A 15,255-nucleotide genomic window follows, 5' to 3' on the forward strand; every position below is an offset into this window, starting at 1 on the left:
TCTGAGCGCATGCGCACAACGCAGACAGCGCTCCACGGGTCCCCGGTGACGGAGATGCGCGAAAGATCAAATACATTAACTAATAACTAAATAATAAATAAAATAATACATACATTCATGAGTAAATAAATGTATACATAAATAAAAAAATAAAAAATAAATGTATAAATACAATAAAACATACATCATGAATAAATTCATTAATGCATAAATAAATAAATGTATAAATAAAATAATACATACATCCATGAATAAATAAATAAATGTGTGCATGAATAAATAAATATATAAATAAAATAATACATACATTCATGAATAAATTAATGTATGCAGAAATAAATAAATGTATAAATAAAATAATACATACATCCATGAATAAATAAATAAATGTATAGATAAAATAATACATGAATTCCTAAATAAATAAATGAAAGGTAAATGTGTGCATAAATAAATAAATAAATGTATAAATAAAATAATACATGAATTCCTAAATAAATAAATGCAAAGGTAAATGTATGCATAAATAAATAAAATAATAAATAAATAAATGCTTTAAATTCATTTCTATATTTTTGTTCACCTACATGTACAGTATTTATTTTTGATAATAAGGTAAGAGCTCCCATTAATGCATTTATTTATTCACTCATTTATTCCAGCATTTATTTAAATGTTTATCCATTTATTTTTGTATTTATTTATGCATGTATTTATTTGTTCCTATATTTATTTATACATGTATTTATGCATGCATTTATTTATTTACTGAGACCTTTATTTATATGACTGAGTTCCTGTTTAGTCCTCAGGAGTTATTCAGCCATTTACATTTTAGGATATACATTTTTACATGTTATGTGTGACACTTAAACTATAACTAAACATGCCACCCACTGTTGGACGGCATGAATCAGTTGCGTAGCATTTCTTCAGCCTGTAAACGTTTGAGGAAAAGGTTTATCTACATGTGCGATCATCTTTATTTGTAGTTCTCTAGAACTTTTCATCCAAGAAATGCAAAGTGCTTTAAAAACCAGGCGAAACAGACATGAAATGAACATAAAAGCAGGGATAGAATGCCATAATTAATGGAAAATTAGATTAAAAATAGGCCTAAAACACACATTATGATAATATTAATAAACTCTATTATAGGTGTGTTTGGTTGAAGACGGTTTAAAGTGAAGGTGGAACAAAGAAAGGGGAGGAACACTGTCTGGAAGTTTGGAGAAACGGGCTCGTTGGGACAAAAGAGACGTTACTGGTACACACATCTGTATAAGATTAGTCGCCATGGTAACATCTATGCAGACACCGTCTGAGTTTGCAGTAAAGGCAGAAAGCAATGGACTGTGTTTAACTCTTTGTGTACACATGTTCAAATGTAGGCCAGTGTATAAGCTAAACAGGAGACTGCAGGAGTAGAAGTGGAGGGTTTTTTTCCAATACACATCCACACAGAGAAACGGATAACTGAACAACTACAGTAGGATTACACAACAATCACATGTTACTCCAAACTCAGTAGTTCACAACATGTTGCTGTTTACTTCCTGAATCTTGCGGTTATATGTAGTAGTTACATGGATGTAACTCCAGTTCTATGAGTAAGTGCTGAACACTCTGTTTTCACTCTAACGTAGACGGACATGTTTTATGCCATACTCTGGATTATAATCTTGAATATTTTCTCTGACGGTAACCGTGATATCAAAATCTCGTGTGTCTGTATAAATAGTTTTCCATCTTGATTCAGACTACAAAGCCTCCGTGTTATTATTTTATTTAGAACTGCAACGATTAATCAAATACTCGATTAGGTGTCAACTATTCAGTTAATTCGGCATCTACGTTGATAATCCATTAAACGGTTTGAGTCGGATTAGAGTCGGGTTTCAGCTTCTTAAATGTGAATATATCTGGTTTCTTTCCTCCTTTATAAAAGTAAACTGAATATATTTTAAGTTATGGACAAAGCGAGACATTTCCTACGTCATCTTGGGCTTTGGGATCCAAATTCTTCTCTATTTTCTGTCACATTATCGACCTAACAACTAATAGATTAAACAACAGATTCATTAATTAATTAATTCATCTTCAACCGCTTGTCCCTGTCGGGGTCGCGGGGGTGCTGGAGCCGATCCCAGCTGACATCGGGCGTGAGGCGGGGTCCACCCTGGACAGGACGCCAGTCTATCACAGGACACATAGAGACAAACAGAGGATTCGAACCAGTAACCCTCTAACCCTCTAAGTTCATCAATCTTCAATAATTTATAATCAATAATTACAAGTTAAAACAGAAAAATGATCTGTTACCACTTTAAGTCAGCTCATAGTTAAAGCTTATTTTATCTTTCACGCTCCAACTGATGTGTCGGCAGGTCATGATTCAGAAAGTGTGGGGCAAAAAAAGAAAAGACAAGGCAAAGATGTTTATTAATATTATTATTTTTCCATTCCTCCACTGATTGTGTCAGAACCTGCGCAAGATGAGTGGCTGTGTCGGATGTTTTGGTGGAATAAGTGGAATAACAAAGGCTGCTTTAAGGGATTGTACTGTAACTTGTCGTTGTACTGGTACAATGACAATAAAACACGAGCGCGTATACTACTCAGCGTTACACCATAACACACTTAGCTATACAATATTCAGCACCATTAAAACAGATGAACTCCTCTACGGTTCTGATTGGATCTGTTTGTCAATCAAAGGAAACCGAAATGTGACAGGGAGCGCTCTTTAAACATGATTTAGTGAAAGCTCCACATGACTGGAGAGGATCGATGCTGGGAAGAAAACCCAAATCTGCACGCTCAGCAAATCCTCCGGTGTGGTTCACATGCTCTCTCTTTACCGCTCTCCTTCCTGTCCCTCCCATTTGTCCCTTTACTCCCGTGGGGTTTTTCCTCTTTCAGTCCCACCCTGTCCTGCCCAGCTCCTTCCTTCCTGTCTTCATCCTGTTTCCTCCCCTCCTCTCCTCCTTTACTCCACTTCCTGCCTCCCTCTCCTGTGAAAAGTCACAGTTACAATTGTCACTCTTCACACACACACACACACAGACTCTGCATTTATTATCATTGTGATGGAGATAACAGTACTGTCAGCTTCACGGGTGCGGTATTGACGTCACTAGTTTCTCTCAAGATTAAGAATGGACTCTGTTATGTTTGTTTCTTCAGTCAAAGGTTTTGTTTGCTCAGATCGAGACCTCCAGGGTCCCTGAAAGCCCCACATACACTCGGTCAGTCAGTTGGTTTCAATGCACTGAAAGCAGGAGACGTAGTAGCAGTTAAAGGGCGCACTCACACTGTCCATCCGTACCATGCCCCGTGCTTTAGGGTCCTTGTCCCCCCCTCCAGGCCCGTTTGTACTCACACTACCTGGGCCTCGCGCAAATGCTTCTTGCTGCCTATACGTCATCACGCCGTAACACGTCACACGCATTGATGACGCCATCACGACGTGTGGCTTTGTTTCCAGATCTTTCCGTAGACCTCGGAGTTTTTGTGCGTCTTGTCGACTGTTTTTGAATCTTTTCATCGACCAAATCTGCAGTAAACACTCCACCTCCACATCACACCAACGTGAACCTTTCGCCGCCGTTGTTTTAAATGTCCGCGCATGGTCCGTCTTTTTTTTTTTTTCTATGCCGGAATAGGCGCACATAAATGACATGAAAGCCGCCGTAGGCGTCGTGCTCATGCTCGTACACGTGCGCACGATCGTGCTCGTACATGTGCAAACACGCTCTACGAAAGCCCACCTCTCTTAGACGGGCCGTGGACGGCCAGCTGGCCGCAGCTAAGTGCGGAGCAGTTGTACTCACACTGGTCAAACGCACTAGGCTTTACCCGCAAAACCTGTTTTGGCCCGGTGTGGAAGGACAGTGTGAGTGCGCCCTAAAACACAGGACTGTCACTCGGGCAGGCGGGATTCCTTTCCCATTGCCGTTCATGTCCCGGTGATCAAGTCTTTTTCATGCTTAACACCAACCGGCTTTTTCAGGCTACAGCCGGGCACGTAACTGTTTAGCCTAAATATAAAGCACCAAAAGCAACCGCCACGGTCCACTTCCGGTCCATAGCTGTATGACTTTCGTTCAGCACGCTAATTTTTGTGCACAACTTTTCACAAAAGATCCTACGTGTTAATGAGAATCTGTTAAATCAGCTTAGCACAAAGTAATCTGAGACAGGGCAAACTGGGGGCCAGGGAGTAATCTAGCGTGTGAGTACTTTGCATTTTTTGTTAAAGGCAAATTGCGTGACAGTAAATATCATTCTGAATTAGATGTTGTGGTGCTGCTGAAAGGTCTACACATCGTATTCTACAGACTTGTCATAAAGTAATTCTTTGTTTGGTAAAGTTCCCCACAAAAAATGTCATTTAAATATATATTTTAGGGCGGTCGGTGGTACACTGGTTAGAGCCGTCGCCCCAGGTAAAGAGGCTGAAGGTCCTCGAAGCAGTGGCCGTGGGTTTGATTGCGACCTGCGGCCCTTTGCTGCACTGATGACACCATAACACATAGGTCTTGGTTGGGGGGGGGCAGTAGCTCAGTCCATAGGTGACTCGGCTGGGAATCGGAGGAACAGCGATTCGAGTCCCAGTGTGGACCATGAATGGAGCGTGGACTGGTGGCTGGAGAGGTGCCAGTTCATCTCCTGGGCACTGCAGAGGTGCTGTTGAGCAAGGCACCGAACCCCCAACTGCTCGGGGCGCCGGTCCACTGGCAGCCCCCTCGCTCTAACATCTCTCCATTAACTGCATGTATATAGGTCCTGTCTGTGCATGTGTGTGTATTTCGGGCCTGTGTGTGTGTGTAACATTCATTCATTCATTCATCTTCAACCACTTGTCCCTGTCGGGGTCGCTGACTAATACAGGAATTCTTCTTCTAGTGTTTGTTATTTTGCCCTTGCTGCATCACTTGAGCTCTATCTCCCCCGATCTTCTACCGTCCGGCTCGACTGACTGCATATCTGCCTCAGCGGAAAGTCTGAGTCATTTAAAAACGCGGCGATGTCGCAGGAAAATCTCTTCTACCTGAACCAAACAAAGTCTGAAATGAACCGAGTCGCTCCGGCATTGACAAAAGAAAGCTGGCTGAGAGTCAACAAGCAGGAGGAAACCGTCAGAGAAGTGCTGAGTCTATAAATAGGTAACCTGACCCATCCCCTAATGATGCCTTCAAGTGCTCCTTGTAAGGATGACCTACTTTCCTCTTTGGAAGTCAGAAATTGCAGCTGCTGCTGAATGCGTCCTGTGGAGAATAGCTGGAATACCCAGCTTGTTTTAAAAGTGGTTGTTGCTGTTGTTTTGTTGCAGCTGAAGTGACACGGAGCAGCTTTGCAGCAGGACGGCGAGCACACGTCATGGCTTTAATTGACGGTGAACGACGCCAGGATGCAACTGAAACCCACGAATTAACATCAGGCGGTGTGTCATAAAGCTCCAGCGCCCAGCCGCTCAAACCGCCAGTCCACTCACACACTCACGACGTCTCCTCAAACCTTTGAAATACTGCTGAACAACAATGACAACATCAGTCCCTGTTAAGCTGCACACTTTTAAAATTGAGAGATAGAAGAAGAAGAAGAATTCCTTTATTCGTCCCGCAACGGGGAAATTCAATTTTCACTCTATTATTATTCATGTTACACACACACACACACACACACACACACACACACACACACACACACACACACACACACACACACACACACACACACACACACACACACACACACACACACACACACACACACACACACACACACACACACACACACACACACACACAGGCCCGAAATACACACACATGCACAGACAGGACCTATATACATGCAATTAATGCCTGCCTGTGTGTGTGTGTGTGTGTGTGTGTGTGTGTGTGTGTGTGTGTGTTAAAAAACATGAAAAATAATAGAGGGGAAAAAACTGAATTTCCTGTTGCAGGAATAATAAAGTTCTTCTTCTTCTTCTTCCTCCTCCTCTTCCTCTTCTTCTTCTTCTCCTTCTTCTCCTCCTCCTCTTCCTCTTCTCCTCCTTCTCCTCCTCCTTCTTCTTCTTCTTCTTCTTCTTCTCCTTCTCCTTCTCCTTCTCCTTCTCCTCCTCCTCCTCCTCCTCCTCCTCCTCCTCCTCCTCCTCCTCCTCCTTTCATGTGGCATTGCTTCTCAGGTGAGAGCCCCGCCTAAAGAAAAGCACCTGGTAACAAATCTGAGCTGAGTCATGTTGAACTAAACCACTCAGTGGAAATGAGGCCTTTAAGTCCGCCTGTTGCTTGGTGCTGTTCATGTACCACACAACGGGTTTTTACTTCTCTCCCTCGTAAAGAGAGTGAACCAGGTTGTGGGCCAGCTTCACTGTGTGCCCCTGAGTTTTAATGTTCTGCAGGTTTAGGAGCTCAGTCGGCTCACATTGCTCTGTTCGTCTCTATGTGTCCTGTGATAGACTGGCGTCCTCTCCAGGGTGGACCCCGCCTCACGCCCGATGTCAGCTGGGATCGGCTCCAGCCCCCCCGCGACCCCGACAGGGACAAGAGGTTGAAGATGAATGAATGAATGAATAAATGAGCTTTATCCATTCTTGATAAAGAAATATTGATCAGAGGAGCTTTACACTGAATAAACTAGAATAAATTGGATGTCTACTCATACAATTTAAGCATCTGCCTATTGATTTCCAGCTGTACAGACATAAATTGAAACCACGGCCCCTTAAAACTATTACAGAAATAATACATCCCAAAAGAAAGCAGTAGTTCAGCCCATAGGGGACTTGGCTGGGAATCGGAGGGTCACCGATTCGAGTCCCAGTGTGGACCATAAATGGAGCGTGGACTGGTGGCTGGAGAGGTGCTAGTTCATCTCCTGGGCACTGCCGAGGTGCTGTTGAGCAAGGCACCGAACCCCCAACTGCTCGGGGCGCTGGTCACTGGCAGCCCCCTCGCTCTAACATCTCTCCATTAATTGCATGTATATAGGTCCTGTCTGTGCATGTGTGTGTATTTCAGGCCTGTGTGTGTGTAACATGAATAATAATAATAGAGTGAAAAAGTTAAATTTCCCCGTTGCGGGACTAATAAAGAAATTCTTCTTCTTCTTCTTCGAGTCTCAATTTTGCCAAAATAAGTTCTCGCAAAAACCCCTCAGATTGATACTGAATGTGAACAATCATTTAGGTATTTTTTCCTTTAAAAAAGGAAACTGCAAAACTCTAAGAATGCATTAAAAAATTATCAACACATGCTTTGGTCCTTTAAACTCTCCTCGGGGTTTAACACACTGCCAACCAACACACTGTAGTAATAACAGAAGTGCCAAGTGGTCAATAAATCAGATCATGTGTCCCTTTATATAATGTTAATTGTGGCAACAGTCTCCATGCTTTGTTCCTGCAAATGTCATATTTTGGCAACCAGCTCATTCCCACTCCTGCCAACCAGTGTGTGTGTGTGTGTGTGTTAATACTACGGAGAGAGAAGCGCTGTAGGTCAGGAGTGAAAAAGCAGGCCCCACCCTCCGGTCCACACACATAAACACAGCCTGCTCACACACACACAGTCACACACTCCTCCGCCCATTTGGCTTCGGGCACATAGAAGCCGTGCAAGTGTAATCACACATAACACTGTCACCATAGCGACCGGTCGGGTATGGACCTGAAGTGAAGTCATGTTTGATTGTTTGCTTTGCTTAAGAACGGCTCTGCTTATAGAACCACTGAGTCAACGTGCACTTAAAGAGCGTACGCTACGGCACTACTTCACTCCCATGAAAAGTCTGCTGTCAGACTGGTGCAAGGAAAACAACCGGCGACACATTTAACGTGTTTTTGTCTGTTTATTTCTCATAAATTCCCCCAAAAAGTTGTCTCTTGAAGCCAATCTATGTTTAGTTTTTCTGATTTGACAGCTTTGTTAAGTGTTTAAATGCATATTAAGGGTAAACATCCAGCTGGAGTCAGACAGTGTTACATATGTTTAGATGCTTTCCTGAGCAGCAGGTTGTGTAATCTTCATTATAAGTGGTATTTGTCCTTTATTTAAGCACCGCTGGAGCCCGCCGCTGTCAAACACACTGCAATATCTTGGTATAATTGCCGTTCAGACGGTATCCATTATGGTGTAAGTGTCTCTGATGCCACGGTCACGTCATGTGGGAAGGGAAAAGTAGTGATGGGGAAGGTTTCCATGGTTACAGCTCGCATGTTTCTTACAGTATCTGACAGCTCGGGGCGGTGATTGCCAGTGTTACCGATAACACGTGTCATCTGCACACTGAATGATCAGTTATCCAGCAGTGAGTTACACTCGTCAGGCAGTTTTATTTAGTTGGTCACCAGGGTGAAGGAAAGTGTTCACGAGCCAAGTGGCTTCATTTCAGATGCCTTCGATTCTTGAATTTGGTCGATTGAAGTCATTTGTGTTTGTTATTTTCACACACTTCCATTTACTGTTTCTTTAAAGTCAGATGTTTCAGAAAATGAGAAAGTTCTGCTGCTGCTGCTGATGCCAATGCTGCTACTAATGCTGCTGCTGCTTCTGCTAATGCTGCTGCTAATGCTGCTGCTGCTGCTGCTGCTAATGCTGCTGCTGCTGCTGCTGCTAATGCTAATGCTGCTGCTGCTAATGCTGCTGTTGCTGCTGCTGCTGCTGCTAATGCTGCTAATGCTGCTGCTAATGCTGCTGCTAATGCTGCTAATGCTGCTGCTGCTAATGCTGTTGCTGCTGCTGCTGCTGCTGCTGCTGCTGCTCATGCTGCTGCCACTGCTGCTGCTAATGCTGCTTCTGCTGCTGTTGTTTTTATTATGTTCTGTTCATTACTTATGCATCTTTTTTATTCTTCATTCATTATTTTCTTTATCGTCATTGGTTGTTTTTTGTTGTCACTGCATGCTCTATGTGCCTTACCCTTAATTACCCCTGGGGATAAATAAAGTTTCTTGAATTCTCTATATATATAAAAAAATATATATATATGTCTTTTTTACCTCCAGGTGGAAAAAAACAGACTAGAGATGTAGCTGTGGGAGGTTGATTGTGGGGATTTGCTGTTATATTCTATTTCATGATATATTTTTTAACATCTAACCAGGTGAAAATTAACATTGTTTTAGCCTTTGTTTCCTTCCTGGATGAACAATAAGTATTACTGAGTATCACCGTAAACAAAGCAAAAGCAAACACATCAAAGTTAGTGTGCAAATATGTGAGAATGTGCAAAACTAAGGTGCAAACATGTTAATCACAGCCTACTTTCATTCTATCTAACTGCAGTCATAATGTATTGTGTTTAAAATACATATTTCACATTAAAAAGGAAACGCGGGACAATAATAAACATTTTGTGACTGCACAAAGTGCCGCTTCCCTGGTTGTTAATCTGAAATATTTGACATTTCCAACGGCACTTGAAAGCCTCGCCGCGGTGCTCGGGACTGACAGCCGCCTGCAGTTTGACCTCATCCGCACGGCTGCTTAGTAACCTAATTCACACCGGTGACAGCCCCATATATGGTGCAGGGATGACGCCATCACCGCTGTGCGTGCCCGAGAGAGAGAGAGAGAGAGAGAGAGAGAGAGAGAGAGAGAGAGAGGGGGGGGGGGGGGGGTAGTGTCGAGCTGCTGCGGTTGCGCGTTCGCGTCACGGCTTTTCCACTGTGCGCGGCGCGTCCCCACGGGGTTTTACTACCGGATGGACCATATATGGATGCAGAGAGTGTGCGAATGAGTGAGTGACGTGAGGTGTGTGTGTGTGTGTGTGTGTGTGTGTGTGTGTGTGTGTGTGTGTGTGTGTGTGTGTGTGTGTGTGTGTGTGTGTGTGTGTGTGTGTGTGTGTGTGTGTGTGTGTGAGAGAGAGAGTAGTAACTAGTGAGAAACTGGAGACACGTTTGCCTCTCCCACGTTAAATTCTCCGAACTGCTGCTGGCGGGGTTTTTTACCAGAATGTAAACAGTGAGTGACACAATCTCAGTGCACAGCTTTCTTTTGTAGCTCACTCATTATTATGATTATACACATTTATTTCCTTCCAGTAAAACAAAAACACTTCCTCAGTGCGCAAAACACCACGATTTAAAGGCAGAAACGTGCTGTACAGAGTCTCCAAACTTGCTCCAAAACAATAAAATACAATATCCTCAAAATACTTGTTTTAAAGATAAAGGCTCAACTTTATATTATAGAATACTATTTGTTAAAGAAGTCGCTGTATTTGTAGATTGTCTAACAGACATTTGAAACAGCTGTTCCTGGAATGAAAAGTGCCATAAATAACGTTTTCTTCCTTAAAATAAACTCGATTTAAGGATCATTTCATGGTTATTTACTGTGCGCGAAAAACACAAGACATAAAACCTCTTAATTCGTGTATATTAGGAGGCCTATAATAAAGTAATGGGGGAAATAATTATGAAATATAAACCTTTAATATAACCTTTCAGGGTTGACTCATTCAGATTTTTTATTTAATGGGCTTTGAAACAGAACTCGAAATAATACAAGAGATCAACTGTGAGAAAAACGGTAGACGGAACAGATGGTGTGTGTGTGTGTGCGTGTGTGTGTGAGTGTGTGTGTGTGTGTGTGTCTGTGTGCTCTCTGCAGCTACAGCAGGTGTGGGCGGCGCCTGTTTGTCACTAACTGAGGAATGAAGTCCATGTTACGTCAAAGAGGAAATAAAACGCCACCCTGCCACACTCACGCTCTCATTCCTCTGAGTGCAACAACTGGTGAACAGCTGAAGTCCGAGCTCAGACAGATTACAAACTACAGAAACTCACGTCTGACCTCGGGACGGATAGATAAAGCTCGTCTGCTCGTTGTGCCTTTTTGGGTGAAAGTGCCAAAAACAACCGTGCGTAATTACGCGTCAAATTAGAACAATGAGTGCCACGACAGCTATGGAAGTGAACAACGAAGCCAGACGGATCCTGGCCGTGTCGATAAGCAAACTGTACGCTTCCAGGACCCAGAGGGGGGGACTGAGACTCCACCGGAGCCTTCTGCTCTCCATGGTCATGAGGTCTGCCCGGGACATCTATCACTCCTCCCGGGAGAGCGAGGGGCCGAGCGGCGCGGAGCCGACATCGGAGGAGCAGATGGAGACCGGTTCCTGCGCGGGGGAACAAACCGTGCTACCCGACCCTCAGCCTGAGCCCCAGCCGGCTCTGAACTCAGCCGAGCCGCCCCTGGAGGAGTCGGACAGCGAAGACGAAGGGTGCGATGGTGAAACCACAGAGGACAAAGAGAACATGAGCCCGACGAGGCAGTCCAGGAAACGCCGGGGCAAGGCGTCGGCGGCGCCCGACTTCCTTCCCAGCAAGAGGGCGAGGCTGGAGCCCGGGGAGGAGAGGTATGCGGCCCCGCTGGGCAGCTGTCGCGCCGGGGCCGGGGAGTCGCTCGCCGCTTTGTCTCTAAATCGGGTTATACCTGCCTTCTGAACAGATGGAGGGAGAAAATAGCCTCCAATGAGACTTTGGAGCGGAGTGATTCTGAACTCCTCGTTAACCTATAAGGGCGGTTTGACCCCCTTTTGCGCACAGAGGAGCTGACCTACATCGGAGGTCCCGGGACAGAGGGATTACCCCGGGACCATGGTGCGAGCTCTCCGGTCGATCCGAGCGTGCCTGCAGGGGGCTGGTGAAAGCCCCCCTACAGAGATCAACCAAGCAGAGAAGGAGAAGACACTGAACCAGGGCTGAAAGGGGAGCTCCGGGCTGGAAAGTTTGAGGAAGAAACTGAAGGGGAACTGGTTCCTGTTTGTCTCGGCCGGTGATTCACCTTCAGTAAAATGAGTCCAAACAAGTGACTGTTGCTGACTCAACGCGTGTGTATGTGTGAATCAGCACAGAGTGACATGAGTCAGTCAGAGAAGAAGTGAACACACACACACACACACACACACACACACACACACAACCAGGACTCGGGGAATTTCCTGTCTCTATACCGGGATATCAAACACTGAGAGAGGAAGGACATTTACACACACTCACACACACACACACTCAACTGGTGCTGTGGACTTCGATCGATCAATACTACTGCTATCCAGGGGGACTGCCCCTTGTGCTGTGTTCACATGGTGCTTTGAGAAAAAGACAGGCTGTCCACAATGGTGTTGGAAGCCCATTCATTTAAACCTTCTGTGTTTTAATGTCACTGAAATGTTTTTTCTGTGAAAAGAAGACGAATACCTCACATTCCAAGCTGCTTTTTTACCTGTATGATTTAAATGTTTGTAATAAACACGTTGAAATGGTACCCGGTTGTCCCGCTCTCTTTGGTCCGGTGTTATTTAAGGGTCAGAGCGTCTGCGCTCACGTGTTATTTCCAAATTAAACGGGCTAATGGTTAATTTTAGGCCACATTTCACAGGGTCAATCCTATATAAGAGGGAGGATGTTGGCACGGCCCAGCGCCAGTCTGGCTTGCCGCCGCTAATCTCATGCTTACAGGGACACACACACACACACTGACACACACACACAAGCAGCTTCCAGGGTCGTACCATTTCCTGTGGATTACGACACAAATTCTGAATCACATCCTTCCTTCCCAACATGACCTGACACCGATTCATGGAGGCATAATAATACAAAAAAAAGCAGTTACGCAATGTTCACCGCCGCAGCTGGGGCCAAACAGAGCAGCTGAACAACACAAAAGAGAGCAGCAGGTAGTGTTTACAGCCCGGGGGCCTCTTCATCGTCATCAGCAGAGGAACGCAGCAGCAGCAGCAGCAGCAGAGCGGCTTCCTGCCGGATGACTGGCAGTCAACTACACCCTGAAACTCAGCCATGACGGTAATGTGTATCTGGTTGTTCGGGTCACTCAGGTTCTTTTTAAATCACCCATCCGTGTGTTTATTGTTAAGACACCAGTCATCATAATCCTCCGCCTCCTCCAAACGTAGTATTTCCCACATGTTAAAGCAGCGTCTGAGTCAAACAGAAGAAGAAGTGCAAGAAGAATAAAATGACTAAGAAAAGCCACGAGGAAAAATGATGCGTCCAAGATGATGAAGAACTAAGCAATGATGATGATTTCCTCCCTAATTAAGTCGAATGAAATGCTTTGTTTAGTCTCCCTCAAGAGATCGTCTTAGCCTTATGTAATGGTTGTGATCGTCACTTCGATTATAATGATATTGGACTCGCTGGCAACCGTGGAACAACACAGTCCGGCAAGAAACAAGTCCTCAGCCAGGTTGTAAATGAGATTACTTAGACAAAAATAATTGAATTATCCCAGAATGCCACGTATTTCCTGTCGACAAATCCCTAGGGAGGTGTTCCAGGCACGTCCAGCTGGGAGGAGGCCTCGGGGAAGACCCAGGACCAGGTGGAGAGATTAGATCTCCACACTGGCCTGGGAACGCCTCAGGATCCCCCAGTTAGAGCTGGTTAATGTGGCCCGGGAAAGGGAAGTTTGGGGTCCCCTGCTAAAGCTGCTGCCCCCGCGACCCGACGCCGGATAAGAGGATGAAGATGAGATGAGATGAGAAAATCAATAGGCCGTCAGATACGGGGGAAGTTTGACCCGGTGAGAAATGTAGGATTGTTTCACACACACCATGACTCCTGTGAAAATGTGAGTCCATGAATATTTAATACATGTAACTCCAGATTAGACTCTCATCGTCTCTGTCATGTCCATCGTTTTTTCAAAAAACCTCTCTATGATGCACCGACAGTGTATTGAAAACACATGACACTTCATTAGGTACACCCGTACAGTGTAATGTAATGCAATCCAATCCAAAGTGCAGCATGGATTCTACTTTTTTACCAAGCTCATCATTCGTCTGATTCTGTTTACGCTGTCACAACTCTCATACTGAACCTTTATTTCTGTGTTAACCCTCTGTTAGGACGCTCCATCTTAGCGCCTGTCCCTTTAAGCCCCGAGAAAGCCCAGTGCACGCTGAAGGGTCAGCATTTCCAGGTCTTTATTTCAAGAGATCATTGCGGGGGGATGGAGTTAAATTACGAAGACAAGCAAAAAAAGGAAAAGAAGAAGTAACGTCGTCATAAACACAATAGAAAGCCATCACAACGTCCTGATATTGGGAAGCTTGCCTGTGTAAAACAGTTACAAGTAGATGTTGGGAGGTTTAAAGTCCGATTTCTAAAATGGGAATAAATGGTATTAATTCTGCTGCATGCTTATTATTGAGGTCGTGGGTGGTGGTGTAGTGCATTGGAGTGCATTATGTTAAACAGCCAATGTAAAAGCATTTCTCAGTATAATGCACTTAGTTCAACACCTCTGCAAAGCTCAATCATAAACACACACAGACACAGGACCTATTGATGTCCTTTTTAACTGCATTTTAGATATCAAGACATGGGTGGCAGGGAACTTCCTACAGCTCAACCAGGACAAAGCAGAGATTTTACTCATTGGTCCAGAAAGAGAAACTTTTACCACAGTTACAGAAATTTAAACTATCACAATCTGTTAAAAATCTGGGAGTGATTTTTGACTCTGAGCTCAGTTTTATTCCACACAGCACAAATATAACAAAAATAGGTTTTTACCATCTTAAGAACACAGCCAGAGTCCGCCCGTTTCTCTGCACCTTGGTGCGGAGGCTCCTGTCTGCCCGGGTTGGGGGGGGGGGGGGTCTCTGTGGCGGTGGTCTCTGTGGCGGTGCTCCCTGTGACCTTGGACTGGGATCTCTCCCGGTGTGGTTGGCCCCCCCCCAAAGGTAGCTTCCTCTAGACTCCTCTGTACCTCAGGTCTCGCTGCCCGGCCATGTCTCTGTAGTGACAGCTAGTGTTTGTGTAGGTGTGAGTGTGTGTGTCTGTGTGTGAGCGTGTCTGTGTGTGAATGTGTGTATGAACGTATACATATGTGTGTGTCTCTGTGCGTGACTGTGGCGGTGGGAGGGTTCTTTTAACTTTCTTCTCCTGATTTTATTTGATGTTTCTCTTCTTCTGTACATCTCTGTAACTCTGCACTTTGTGATACTTTCTGTATGAAAAGCACCGTATAAATAAATAAAGGTTGATTTGATTTGATTTGAAACATGTAGTTAAAGGAAAACCTTTCTGACATTGGCGAACAAAACTCAACGTTGTCATCTTTGAAAAGGCCGAATTTATGGCGGAGCTGTCAGGTTGTACAAGTGTACTCGCCCTCCCTGAATAATGAAGAAAGTGAGGAACAAGTTGAGGACGACAACATGGACGAGGAGGAGGAGGAGGAGGAGGAGGAAGGAGATAAGAAATAACAA

General features: G+C 44.5%; 1 protein-coding gene across 1 annotated transcript; it reads left to right on the top strand.

Annotated features, from left to right (window-relative positions):
- Positions 1 to 10,699: 10,699 nt before the first annotated feature.
- ier2b (immediate early response 2b) lies at positions 10,700 to 12,278 on the top strand. The gene has a single exon (XM_083930979.1). The coding sequence runs from the start codon at positions 10,898 to 10,900 to the stop codon at positions 11,453 to 11,455; it is 558 nt and encodes a 185-aa protein (XP_083787105.1). The 5' UTR covers positions 10,700 to 10,897; the 3' UTR covers positions 11,456 to 12,278.
- Positions 12,279 to 15,255: the final 2,977 nt, after the last annotated feature.

The sequence above is a fragment of the Echiichthys vipera genome (genome assembly GCF_963691815.1).
Source record: "Echiichthys vipera genome assembly, chromosome: 2".
In the NCBI taxonomy this organism is placed as follows: domain Eukaryota; kingdom Metazoa; phylum Chordata; class Actinopteri; order Perciformes; family Trachinidae; genus Echiichthys; species Echiichthys vipera.